Raw genomic sequence first — 13,590 nt, forward strand, 5'->3', positions numbered from 1 at the left:
TTGTCGTATGAAATTTGTGGCGAGTTTGAGTTGACTGTCGCTAAGTTTTGAACAAACGCCTCGTTGCTGAATTTGTTTTTCATCTTCATCATCATTAGCACGTCAGTTTTCAAAATGGCGGGCAAAGCTGTCTGCTAACTCTGCTTCTGCTGGTTCCTCGAACTGCGTGGACAGTTTCCATGGCTGTTGTCGCAGTAATGTGTCAAATATACGCTATACAAGACAGCATGAACACGTCACAGCAATACTAATCAAGTTGTATAATTTTATATACCCTCGAGCAGATCATTCTGCTGATCCAATCCAATCGAACACCGTGTAATCGCATTCAGTAGGGTGCTACAACTACTGCAGAAGGTAGGCGCGTTTGGGGGATATCAGATTTAAGCTTGGTCCTTCGTCCGTGAGGGGCCAATAAAATTTAAAAGGTATGGAAGACGAAGCTGCTGTCATCTATGGATTGGAGCTTCAGGTAAAGAGTGCGGTAAACAAGTCGGTAACCAGCATGCATTGACCGTCTATTTATTCTACATCCCCTAGTCCCGGTCCTTGGCAGCGCTGACTGCTGAAACCGACATCGTCTGCTTTCTGGTTGGCACACAGTCGCTCAAATCTGAGAATCAGGTAACTGGTGCATCTACATTGAACATCCCCAAATCATGCTCTACTCAAAACAGAACTCGAGCTCCCATTGGTCTATGCTCGAAATCAACACGAGCACAATTGATACGATTGGCTACCTTTACGTTCTTTCCTCAACTCTAGCCAATCAGGGTTCAGCATGACTTTGTAGGTTTGCCGTATGTTTCAGAAGGGTTGCATGTGGCACTCTAGAAACTGTGTAAAATATAATGATTGACCTGCCGAGCTCAAGTCGAACATAATTTAATTTACACCATTGACTTTTGAAATAAGCTATGACTTTCGAATTTGCAGATCCATGTTTTAGTGTACAACGAAGAGACCAACTCGTTGAATAAGGCAGTCTACCTCCATGGAGCCGGCGAGGTTTGGCATCTGGGCTGTTCGCCAACAGACAAGACACTGTTTTCGTCGTGCTACAATGAAATCTGTAGGTAGCGGTATTGGGCATATTTCCTTACAGATACATCCTACCTTCGATTGAAAAGTGCATACATCATGCAGTCCTGTTATAGCCTGCTTTACTGTAGCTTGCTGACTATATAGTCTCCCACAAGGTGAGAACGGCAGAAAGGCCGTTCACTGCCGTTCCCGTGACATGCCCTGCCATTCTCGCTCTGTCAGTGACTAAAGTTTCAACGAAGTCGTTATATCTAGGAGTGCCTTTTGAGAAAAAATTTATTTTGAAATCTAATGTAGTGTCTTAATTTGGCCCGGATTATTCTTCTCGACTCGCTCGTTACTCTAGCTCCGAAGATTTGAATGTTAGTTTTAGAATTGCACGACGAAGAGCATCACAGTTCAATCTTTGGAACGTCGTCTGCTACGAAATCGGCAAGGCGGGTGCCACCCTTTTTTTGTGTCGTGCAGCGAGTTATTTGCACCAGAGCAGATTGTCATTCTTTGTTGTCTGCCATCGCAACTGCAGCGAAAACCGGAAAATGCGAGATGCAGGCAGCCATTTGGAAGTTGCCAGACGTCCCGTCGGCGGGGAATCTGTCTCCTCCGGATGACACCTCTGCGTCGCTGCCGTACCTCGAGAAACTGACGAAACTGGAGTGCCGTAAATATGGCACCGAAGTTCCGCGGTACGCCCTATTTCGCTTGTAACCGACGTCTGGAGAATCCATATGCAGGGGTGTCCGAATATACTACACAACAAAATGTCCGCCATTTTTTTGCCTAACAGCGTCATTTGGGAGCCGATGGAAGGCAACCGGCTAGTGTCGCTCGCAGACAACAACCTGCTCATTTGGGATCTCGCCACGGCTGGAGAGTCGGCCACGGTAAGGCTAATTGCATTATTTGCCTTTGCTAAAGCTGAATAGAAAGGGCCCATTCTCGAAAACTGACTGCATCTAGTGTCGGCAACAGCGGCTTTGAAACCGTTCCAGTCATGGACACGACAAAGTCGTTGTAAGCTTGTGATCCTCAATTTTAAAAGCCGGTGGTTCTGGATTCAGTCCTTCCTGGTTGCTATGTTTTTGCTTTATAATGTGAATAGACCTTTTCCAAAGTTGTGAAATTATGCATATATTATGCACAGCCACCATTAGCTGGTCTCATTGCTTCCGGCGTGAAGCCGGTGATTGGTTCTAAGTTCTTGTTGAGCTTCGACACAGCACTCAAGTAAAATGCATTTCGATCCGAGTTCACTCCAAATGCTGGCGAAGCGCTCGTGTCTAATGTGAGCTCACAGTGCAGGACCAATCTATGCATCATTTTGAAATTTCGAAAAGGGTCTACCATATACCGCGCATTCGCCCCAGTACACATTACGCACCCATTACCAAAATTTGTAAGATCTCAGAAAATATGCGCAGTACATTTATATGTAAAATTGACGACCGGACAAGCGCCCATCCCCCATTTTTTTGCAAGTAATTATCTCCAAAGTTTGAGTGGGCACTTGCCCAATATTTTACGTTATTATGGTTGAAAAGTTTTAATAGATTAATGTAGAAAACGTGACCGCGTCTACGGTTTCCGCGGAATGGGGCACCTACTGATTGACCAGTTTGTTGTTCCGTGGATACATAGATCTTATACTGCAGCAAGTTTATACTTCCTTCCACATTTCTGTTTGTATTCAGAATACCGTTTCACCTCTAGTCACATAAAAATGATATCGTGACGCACTTAGATACATGTCAGCGGGGAATTGGGTATCGAGATTTATGACGTCGTTTGAACTGTAATTTTACTCAAGTATTTGTCGCACGACGACGTCAATCGCCCTCATCATCAAGCTCGGATAATGGTCTACCTGAAAGGAAGATGTCGTCGCGCTCGACGTATTGTGACCGAGCTTCAGGTTGCTTGGGCCTGTGTTGCAAGGCCTACACTACAAAGACTTTCGAAACCGACTCTCAGCTCACGGGGTGCATCACGGTGGAGCTGAAGGGGAACCCCAAGCTGACCTGTGCTGCCTGGAACCCCCACCACAGCTGCAACCTGGTCGCAGCGGCCGTGGACACAGGCGTCAAGGCCTTTGACCTCCGCTCCATGCAGTGAGCCTTTTCCTTAAAACTAGGCTTTCTCAATAGCAGGACCATAGTTAGTTGTTCAGGCCTAAACACTGCAGTCCCAATCGATTGCAGTGTCTTAATGGATTAAACTTCTCCCTAAATGGAAAATGAAAGCAAGGAAAAAGTAAACGAGACATAGATTTACATTGTCATCTTCCTCATCCGTGAGCATTTCGTGAATTCCAAAAAGAATGGGCGGAGAATCGAAGGGCGGAGTTTTTGGTTCTGCTGGACGCTGTTGAACACAGGTCTTGTGGGAACATATATAGCAACACCACATCGACGTAGAAGCATCAGGTCTTCGAAGAACATTGACATGGCCTGGCAACACGTAAAAATGGAGAATGCTCGTATTTGTAAGCGAGACGTTACGTATGCCAGTACAAGTGGAACGAGATATACCGGGTTTGTATAGAAGAAAAAGTAATTTATGGAAACCTTCAATGAGGAAATAGGGCCCTGTTCCCGGCAGGAGAGGCCACTTATTTTCGTGTAGCATCGGTGGGCTTTGCGGGCTGCCATTTCCTCGTTGGAAATTCCCGAAAATGGTTTACGACTTTTTAATCGGATGGAAGTGCCGAAACTTTAGCGTCTGGTGGCGATCACTAGCACTATGTTTGGATGGAGACCGAGCATTCGGTGATGCGTACAGTTTTTCTGCAGTGAAAAGAATGCGGTCAACTTTTCTGCCCGACACCGCACAACACGACGATAGAACTGGGCAGTGCAACATGTTGGTGCGACACGAAGTGGGATTGGACGTTGCAGGCAGGCATGGCAATTGGAGGGGGCCCATGGCCAGCTGGTGCGAGAGCTGGACTTCAACCCCAACCGGCAGTACTTCCTGGCGACGTGTGGGGACGACTGCCAGGCCAAGTTCTGGGACGTGCGCAGCCCCGGGGCTCCCGCCCTCACCCTCGACAACCACTCGCACTGGTGGGCCCCCACTCCCTTCGACGCGCCGCCGAACCCGCGTTTCCCCCGAGGCTAGGCCGGCAACCCAGAAGAGAGCCTTGCCAACAGCCAGATGCACTCCGAAAGTCAGGGCGCAAACGAGTTGGTGAAAATAAGACGTAACACAACCCTGGGACAGCAGGTAAGCAAAGCTCGACACATTCACGAGAAGTCTCGTGGAGAATTTTCGTGTATGTGTTCTCTCTTGCTTATCTGCGGTCTTGGGTTTGGATTATGTTTGGGATATGCACCCTTGTGGGGAAATGCAGTTGGCTCAAACGAGCCTTCACCAGTTTTTTTGTAAAGCATGGATGGGTTCCAACATCTTGAGAACCCAAGACTTTGAAACAAAGTTGACCAGCTTGCCAGTATGTTCTCCGTTATTTCTGTAGTGGAACGCTCTCTAACGGAATCCCCAATTCCAAAAGTTTGTCCGTCTGTCCGGCCGTTCACCGCCAAATATAGGAAGAAACTGACGTCATGTATCACGTCACATGACGTATACATAAATCTAGTTTCGCTGCTAAATTTAGTTGGGGAATTAACATCACATGACAATTTCTTTATTTTTCTCTGATGACTGAAAGGTTGTCATCAAAACCACTCGCATAGCAGAAAGGGCTCATCGAAGGCACCAACCAAGCCCTTAAAATTAAGGTTCCTCGATATACCGTTCGAGCTAAATTTATGTGGCATATAACTAGTATGTTTACATTGTTTACTCCACCGAGAGCAACTCTCATTGAAGCTAGAGCCACTTTGTCAGAGTGACATCATGGCTGCCACGTTGTTGCGCAGCAACTGTTCCCAATAGACCGATATCGCTAAGCGTTCCACGCATGCATGGCACCACCACAACTGTGGTCCAGAGGAGGCAGATACCAGTGCCCAAGGCAGCTCGTACCATCTCGTTCTCTGCCTGCGCAGAGCTGCAGCGACGTTTTTGCACGTCTGGAAACGACTAGTTTCCACAACACATTGTGACAACGGTGGTATAACGAAACTGACCAGTGTGATGTATCTATTCTGACTGGCTTTGCATAATGAAAAGTGCACTCCTGCCTTTTGTTCAAATGACCCGCGGTGGAACAAAACAATACAGCCCTTCTATAAATCGCCGGTTTAAAGGCCCGCATTCGAGAAACACTGTCGATGGTGTTATTAGTGCGGTACAAGCGTCGCCTGCCCTGCAGCTGTGCAAGCTTGCCTTTGCCTCCAGCACCCTTCTGTGCTCACCCCCTGCAGGGTGTGGAGCGTGCGCTTCAACCACTTCCACGACCAGCTGGTGCTGACGTCGAGCAGCGACTCCAGAGTGACCCTGTCCAGGGTGGCCTCAGTGTCCTCAGAGCCATTCGGGCACCTTGTTGACGAGGAGGAGGAAGGCGGTGACGAAAATAGAGAGAGGTACGTCACTGGGTGAAAGAGAGAAACTGCCGCGTCGCAGTGCCTGGAATGCGTCTCCAACCGGCGCATTTACAGTGTCCCCAAGAGTGGACCCTCGATTTCTGAGTGTCCACTATTGTGGACACGGCGTCTGCTTTGTCCACAAACGTGGACAAGGCAGACTGTTCCACTGTAGCTCGCTCTTCGACCCGACGGTACGCAGTAACTTTGGCAGGCACTAGTTGGGACGCCATGACACTTGCCTTCGCTTGTCCTTTTTCGCCAGAACTTCTATGACCTATTGTCAGGTCCACGACGTCGGCTCACGAAACGTAATCTGTTACCAGTACGGGACCCTTTTGATGCTCGGGCAGTATGGGACACTGAACGCGCCGGTTGAAGATGCATTCCAGGCACCGTAGTCGAGTCTAAGACGTGCGGCTGGGTTCTTGGTCCAGCTCGGTAGGTGGCATCGTAGAACGGCCAGGTTTAGCGGTGGTGCCAGCGATATTCCGCCAAGATGTCGCAGTACTACCAAACTATTGTCCGCCCACATGAGGCCTTTCTTTGGGTGTCGTCTGCTCAAAAATGAGGCACTAAATTTTTACGTAGTCCTTTTACGTGGCGAAAAATTATATTGTACTGCTGTCGAAAAGACAAAAAAAAAAAGATGGTGAAGCTAGGTATTGTCTCTGTCAGCTGCTTTCTTGCCACTAGATGGTGGCACCTCTCAGCTGTCATTCCCGTAGATGCTTAGGACCTTTCCTAGAAGGAAAGGTCCCAAGCATTTGGGCTGCTTTGGAACGGTGGGGCATAGATGTGGACATTAGCGGTCCCAGTCGGTGGTCTACGCCTTAATTTGCACAAAGCAGCAGCAGAACATCACAGCACCAGAATCATGCATTGCATATAAAAGTTAATAAGGTCGACAAGCGCTCGAGCAACTTCAACTCGTCGCGGCAAAATGAAGAATGCCCAACGTTTCGTCTTTCTTTCTCTGGGGACCACTGATGTTGGTGCTTAGGATTCGCCGCGTTCTGCTCTCGTCTTTACCCCCCCTCCGGTCATTCCATGCCTCCCGACCGTGCGACTTAGTCAAAACCGGAATACTCGTTGCAGGAAATGCGAGAAGGACGGCGTGATTGCGACTTACGAGGAGCATGAAGACAGCGTCTATGCAGTGCAGTGGTCCACAGCAGACCCTTGGCTCTTTGCATCGCTCAGCTATGACGGACGGCTTGTCCTGAACCGCGTTCCACGTACCGAGAAGTACCGCATCCTCCTGTGATTCAATGGCGCCTGCATCCGTTTCAAGCGTTTTGTCCGTCTCCAATAAAATGGCGCACGTCCTCGACTGAACCGTTGCATGGTGTATGCATTTTATTTCATTAGCTAAGGAAGTATGTAGTTGTATTGTAAAGTTGTCCACACATTATTTAGAGTTTTAACCAATTTCAACCTGCTTTGTCGCTCTACACTGAAAAACAAAAATTAAATACTGTTAATCCCTTATTGCTTATTTGCAGTGCTTTATTTTTTTTCCAGGGCAGTGCTTCTTAATACTGGTCACTTGCAATTTAGTTTTTATTAAGCGGCAGCATTTTAAAATGGATAGGTTTTGATTCTACTATATATGCGACACACTTGACAATCAGATTTAGAAGACTACATCAGGCTTTTTTTTTTCCTAGCTTTTTCTTTTTTTTTGTTTCACAATCTTATTTTTTGGCCTACAAATAACGAGACCACATATAATAGGGGATCTTGGAGTGTCGAGTTTAGGAAAAGAAGTTACACGTATGCAAACTCGGTGTAAAAAAAAAAATATTGTTACATGTACTGGGTGTTTTTGCTAATACTTTCGAAAATGCCCAAGACTAGGTTGGGTGAGAAAAAAACAACCGTATCTCCACGGTGGTGAATGATGTTGATTGGGGTGAAGCTCTGGTGGTGCTTGTCTGCGTAGACGCCAAGCCGCAGCATGCCGAGCCTTTCATTCGTTTTCATCCATGTCACGCTGCGGTCAAATGCGTATATAACCACGTTCCATACCACACATTCTCTTTCTGACATGGATGAGAACGAACGAAAGGCTCGGCATGCTGCGGCTCTCAGTCTACGCAGACAAGCACCACCAGAGCTTAGCTGGCTTAGCCACAATCAACATCATTCATCACATGGAGATGTTTTTTTTTTTTTTTTTTTTTTTCCCTACACAAGCACGTGAGTGCGCGAGCTTACGAGCAGGAGCACGTGCACCCCACGGTGGACAGACATGGCTCGGCCCTGAGGAGCTTTGCCCCTAAAAAAAACTTTTCTAGAACAAACTGCCAGCCACGGCAGACCTCAAAGATGGCATATTCATTTTTATTAATATTATTTAGCTAAATTATCTCAAATTTATAATCAACATATAAATAAGCAAAATTAAACATATTGATGCAATTGCAAACATGCTTAGCATCATCAAACCAGTCAATTTTAGGAAGACTTAAACCATCTGTGAAGTGTCGGGTTATGCTAGAGCAGTGGTTCTCAACCATTGATGTCTCACGGACTCCTTGTGCATCAGCGGAGATGATGGAGGATCTCTTTCGTGGTGAGGGAAAGGTTAATTATGAAAATGATTCATTAAATGGATATAACTAAGGGCTAGTGTAAAGTAGACTTCTCTGAATGACATACACATGAGAGAAGTCACCCAAAAATTGAAATGTTTCTTCTCAATCTAAGAAAAAACAACTTTTATTGCCAGACTTGACTGATGAGGCATGGCTTCGCGGACCCCCCTTTGAGAACCACTGGCACTAAAGGTTCCACTTATCCAGCAGGCACGCGGCCAGCCACGCGAAACGCGAGTGATATTCGTCTGTGTCCCTCGAACAGGCAAAACCACAGACAAGCAAACACAAAAAAATGAACTTTGCGCGATATTAAAATCTTTTTATTTTTAATGTGGTTTCCGTCAGACGGTCCACTTTGAGGTGTGTGTCTCCACCGACGTGACCAGTCCCTTCCCCAAGGTGCTGAAGTCCTCCAAGACGGCTTCCACGTTGGGTACCATCTTGCCCTCTGCATTCAGCGTCCGACCTCCAATCTGGGACACCTGTGCAGCAAAGATACACGGAGGTACAGATGAATCTAGTGCATAAACAAAAATTATTGGAACACATACGAATACAGATGACAGCCACAACGCCGTTCTCATCTGACAGAGCTCCCGCGGATCTTTAAATTAAAATCTTTTGGGGTTTAGAATGATGCGCTGAATCTCATTTTAATGCAAGACATTGTCAAGGAAGGCCTCTGTTTGGAAGTAGTGCGCTTAGCGCCAAGACGATAACTGTTGAAACAAAGCCAGTACTTGGGCATAAACGCTTGGTTTCCCCACACAGCAGATGGATTGAGAAAACTGGAAGGCGTCCCAAAGAAGGGCGTTAGATTTACTCAACGCATTCAGAAACAATGTCTACATCGCCCTTGCTTAAACGAGCCAACGTTCAAACATTAGGAGCTAGGGCAACAATTAGCAGATTAAAATACTTGTATTCCTTGCTTCGTAGCAAATTTAACCTTGATGTTGATATTTATATCACATTCTCCTCCACCAGATCATATTAAACCTATCCAGTAGTACAAATTTAAACGAAATGTTTTCAAATATTGATTTCTTTTGGCAATACATGAAATTTGCTAGGTAATGAAGTAGTAACACTTTCTTCAATTGACAAATTTACCGATGCCATTAAAGACATTTCTAATTAGACCACTTTTGTGAGCACATTCTTTCTGTATAGTAACTTAGACCGCTCTTCCGAGCATGTCCTTTTTTCTATATATTTTTACATTGTTTGTCACTCCTGGTATGGCTCTCAATAAAGAGCCGCAGTTTTTCCTAAAAAAAAACAACAAAAAATGCAAACAACAATTTGGATGAGCAAAATTGAAGTTTCAAAACTTCAAAACATTGTACATGGCTATGTCTACTGAAATTTAGCATTCTTTATGAATTTGTGGGTCCCTACATAGCGTAGAACAGGGGTACTCAACTTTTCTATCTCGAAGAACGACAAATGGCGGCCAAGAAACCCTTTTGAGTTCTTAATTACCATTCATGGAAGATGGGGTTATACTGCTGTATTGACACAATACAACAGGATAATAGTTCACAGGCTTCGCAAGCGAGAATGCAGATTACAGGGAGTGTCTAGCCCATGAATTAGAACATCTTGGCGGCTCAGGTGTACTAAGACAGTGCCTAAACCACTTGGAGGCGGGGATGGTTGAGGACATTTGAGAGCTCGGGGAGTTTTTAGGGACATTCTGGGGAATCCTTATGGGGCACTCTGGGGAAGCCAGTTTGAGAACCCGCACGTAGAACAAAGCAACGAAAAACCGGAGGCACGCAAAAGAAAAACCGATTTGATAATGCGCGACGGTTCCAACGCTTGTTGCCAGCTTGGCGCCACGAAACAGGCCCTCACCTTGAAGGGTAGTGGCTGAAAGGCGTGTGGTTTCCACAGGACCGCGACGAGATTGCCACCGTAACGATCGTAGAAGAACAGGGCCAGATCCCCGTAAGTTTCCTGCAGGCGCCACCAGGGGGAAGAGCAAAAAGTCAAACAGGGACCCACACATACGTAACGCAGAGTGTGGACTTTTGTCGAGACTGCCCGCACGGCGACGGGGGGGAGGGGGGCGGAACGGTCGTCGTCACATTTGCCCCGAGGTACCAAACGACGGCAACGAGTGTGCGTTTCCCTGAAGTGGTAACGCGGCTCTGAGCAGAACTCTCCCCTCCGTTTTTAGCATTGCTGAGGCCGAAAGCTCAATCCTCGCCCCCTTTTCATTTCTCAAACTCGTTCTGTGAACGGCTCTGGTCGAATCCAAAATCACAGACGAGATGAGAATGGTGTGTTCGGTTCCGTTGCACTAATGTTTGTAAAGTGGCACGGATGCCATAGGAATATTTGGCGCTGCCTTTCACATTTCCCGATGCTTCACTGGGTTCGTTCGGTTTACCTGCACAGCATACACCGGTGCAGAAAAGCGAAGCACGCTGCGTTTAAGTGCAAGACAGTGTGCTTCCGGTATGCTCTAAGAGGGGCTGCACTTGCAAATCAAATATGGCAAGTGGCAGTCTCAGACATAGGTTCTAAAAGGGGCAAATGTTTTCCTTAAAAAGAAAAAAAAAGAAAAAAACAAATCTAGAAAATTACGACCTTTTATTTATACAATAACGAGTCTCGATCAGCTACACTGTAACAAAAAAAGTAGTGAATGTTCGTAAACTGCCGCCCGCAACATGGCTTTCTTTCCCTACTTTGCACAATCTTGTACTCGTGAACTGGTCTATAACGTGGGGCATGTCGCAACACAAATATCTTCAGGCAAATGTAAAAAAAAGAGTGCAGCTAGTGCAGGTAAGTCGAAAGAGCCTACTATAAATTTGCAACCCCAAGCGTATTTGAAACACCTCAAGCGGCTAACCTGAAGTGCCTGCACGTAAAGTGCGGCGATGTCGAAGTCGACGACGGGCATGCAGTCATCCTTCCGTCGTTTCAGTGTCGTTCGGTGGCTGCAGTCGACTGCCAGGTGCGCTGTGGGAAGCCTTCGCTCATCCAGGTGAATGATGACGTCGTAAGGATCCAGCGGCGGCCGAAAGATTTGCTGCGTCGGATAAGAGACGAAAACAATTAGCTTCAAACTCGAACGGTACAGTTAGCGACAGGTCCAAGACCCACGGCCTCCACTCCGACCGTCCGGTAGGCACTTTTTGAGATTCAGTCTGGCAACTTCAATCACCATCATATCATAATTTTCCTGCGATTGCCCGACACAAAAATTGTAGAGCCCTTCTATTTTACGTTCGACATGATGCATGAATTAGATACGACTGCTGCAAGCGTTTGTTTCGGAGTGCATGGGCAAATCAATCTTTTTGCAAAAGTTTGGCTCTAAAGCCTTTCAATGGCAGAAATTTAAATGAATGGCCGATGGGTCTCCGCTTTGTACCAGTCAGCTCTAATGCCGATACCTTCAAAACTGAAACAAATCAAGAATTGCGAGGTGATCGAAGAGCCTCGTCTGCCATTGAGGTGCGAAAGTGAAGGTGCCCAATGGAATGAAGTTTCATGGCTGCCATTAGTTTGTCGAAAACTGCTTTTTGAGCCACCGGATGGCAGTGAATTTTGAAAAAGGTCCGTTGCATGGACAACGAGGAAGTCGAAAGAGGGGCTCACTCTGACGTCTGCTTCAAGGGGACAAGCGACTTGTCCTTCAAGTACCCGGAGCGACTCCCTCGCCAGCGCAACCAGGCGGTGCAGGATCTGACCCGTGGGCGCATGCTCTGTCCATCGGGAGCGCTGCTGACCGTCCAGGGGCGTTGCAAGGAACATGGGCGGAAGCGTTGACCTCTGACCCACAAACGTCGAGTGGATGTCTGCTTCCTCGTCCTCTGAGGTTGGAAGGGAAAAAAATATAAAAATAAAGGGGGGTGAAAGGCGGCTAAAATTCTACGGCCATAATTAGCCAACAAGCTGGCTTTCTCGCGAGACTAGTTCTGAGCCACGGCTATCCAACAAGTTGGCTTTGCACCATCGCACCACTGCAGGGTGGCAAAGGCACATACTGAAACTGGCTTTCCCACTGTGCACCAGTGCCAGGAGGCAAAGGCACATTCTGAGAGTTGGCTTTGCCTCCATGCACTCGTGTCTGGTGGCAAAGGCACATTCTGAGAGATGGCCGTCGTCCACCAGTGTCGTGGCAAATGCACATTCCAGGAATTTGCTTTCCCGCCGTGCACCCATGTCAAATGGCAAAAACATTCTGGGATTTTGCTTTTCCGCATGAATTTTATCGGGTGACGAAGTCGGTAGGTCTAAGCTAGGCAATTTCCACAACATTCTTGCGTGCAACCCCCTAAACTTGGTGAGGCTTATTTTGTGACCAATTTTACCTTACATTGATTACAAAACAGTAGCCTTTTCTTTCTAAACTGACTCGCTCAAACTTCGTTGGAAGTTACCAAGGTACTCTTTTCTGGATAAAGTGGTTTGTGAATGTACCAGCAATGATAGGAACATCTACCTAAAACCTCCTACGTTTACTTCCCAGAGATTAGACCACACAAAGAAAACACGAGAAATAACAATCCGCACATTTGTTTTTTCAATCGTCATTTTTCCCATGAACAATAAATCAGTGGAATAGGCTCCCCGAAGCTGTGGTTTCGACTTCGGATGAAACTTTTGATTGTCTTTTAAGTCATTTTTACATGAGCATGAACCATGACTAATGTATTGTTTTGCATTGTACTGATGTTAGCAGCTTATAGTAGATATGTGTATGCTGTGTTAAGTTTTTTTTGTGATGCACATTGTATTACTTGTAGCATGTACTGTTGTACATGCTACAAGCATTACTTGTTGTGCATGTACTGATATTTTTTGCATTTCCATTTGTGAATTTGTTGTGTTTCCATGCAAGTTACCCCCATACAATAATGCCCCCAGGGCGAAATGTAGGCAACGAATAAATGAATTAAAAAAAAAAATAAAAGAATCCCCACAAAACTTGCGTGTGACAGCACGAGTTGAGTTGGGTCTTAGAAAAGACATGCACAACAAATGCTAATTTGCTTCTTTTGTCTGACAATCGTTGAATGGAACAGCCTGCCCAATTCCATCGTATCAACTGAAAATTATGAACTTTTTATTTTATTTACGACACGCAGACGAAATCCGCAGCAAAAGCGCCGTCGTTATGCAGACGTGTTTTTTTACTTCAAGTTTTGCTTTTATTGTCCGCATTTATTTTTTTACCGAAGGTACATTTCAAAATGATCATGTTCATTTTAATAAACCACGGTGGTCGCGAGCCGTCGCGATAAGGAAGTAGCGCCATCTATCAAAACGAACACCAAACACACCCCGCTACTGGACCCCTGTCGTCTGCATCGCTGCCCGCCGTAGACCCTGGCAAGTTTCTTGGCCTTATTTTTTTCAGAAAGAGCTACGCTTTGTAATTTTACAAGAAAAAACCGACCAGTGAAATACACCTTTGACGAAAAGTTTAGATTGCT

The 13,590-nt window shown here is 46.2% G+C and overlaps 2 protein-coding genes across 2 annotated transcripts in view; one reads left to right on the plus strand and one right to left on the minus strand.

Annotated features, from left to right (window-relative positions):
• Nucleotides 1-87: 87 nt before the first annotated feature.
• LOC120840261 (EARP-interacting protein homolog) lies at nt 88-6,866 on the plus strand. The gene is made up of 9 exons (XM_040210676.3): nt 88-472; nt 541-624; nt 937-1,072; nt 1,571-1,730; nt 1,832-1,928; nt 3,016-3,152; nt 3,939-4,106; nt 5,370-5,528; nt 6,627-6,866. The coding sequence occupies exons 1-9, from the start codon at nt 431-433 to the stop codon at nt 6,793-6,795; spliced, it is 1,152 nt and encodes a 383-aa protein (XP_040066610.1). The 5' UTR covers nt 88-430; the 3' UTR covers nt 6,796-6,866.
• A 1,569-nt stretch (nt 6,867-8,435) lies between these two features.
• The window catches only part of LOC8038393 (nucleolar protein 6), a 103,907-nt gene continuing 98,752 nt past the window's right edge, over nt 8,436-13,590 (minus strand). Inside the window, 4 exon segments of the mRNA XM_040223003.1 lie at nt 8,436-8,613; nt 9,992-10,093; nt 10,998-11,177; nt 11,750-11,964. Coding sequence (XP_040078937.1) covers nt 8,473-8,613; nt 9,992-10,093; nt 10,998-11,177; nt 11,750-11,964 — 638 coding nt within the window. The 3' untranslated portion in view covers nt 8,436-8,472.

Source organism: Ixodes scapularis, unplaced genomic scaffold, assembly GCF_016920785.2.
Source record: "Ixodes scapularis isolate PalLabHiFi unplaced genomic scaffold, ASM1692078v2 PGA_scaffold8__174_contigs__length_109621045, whole genome shotgun sequence".
In the NCBI taxonomy this organism is placed as follows: Eukaryota; Metazoa; Arthropoda; class Arachnida; order Ixodida; family Ixodidae; genus Ixodes; species Ixodes scapularis.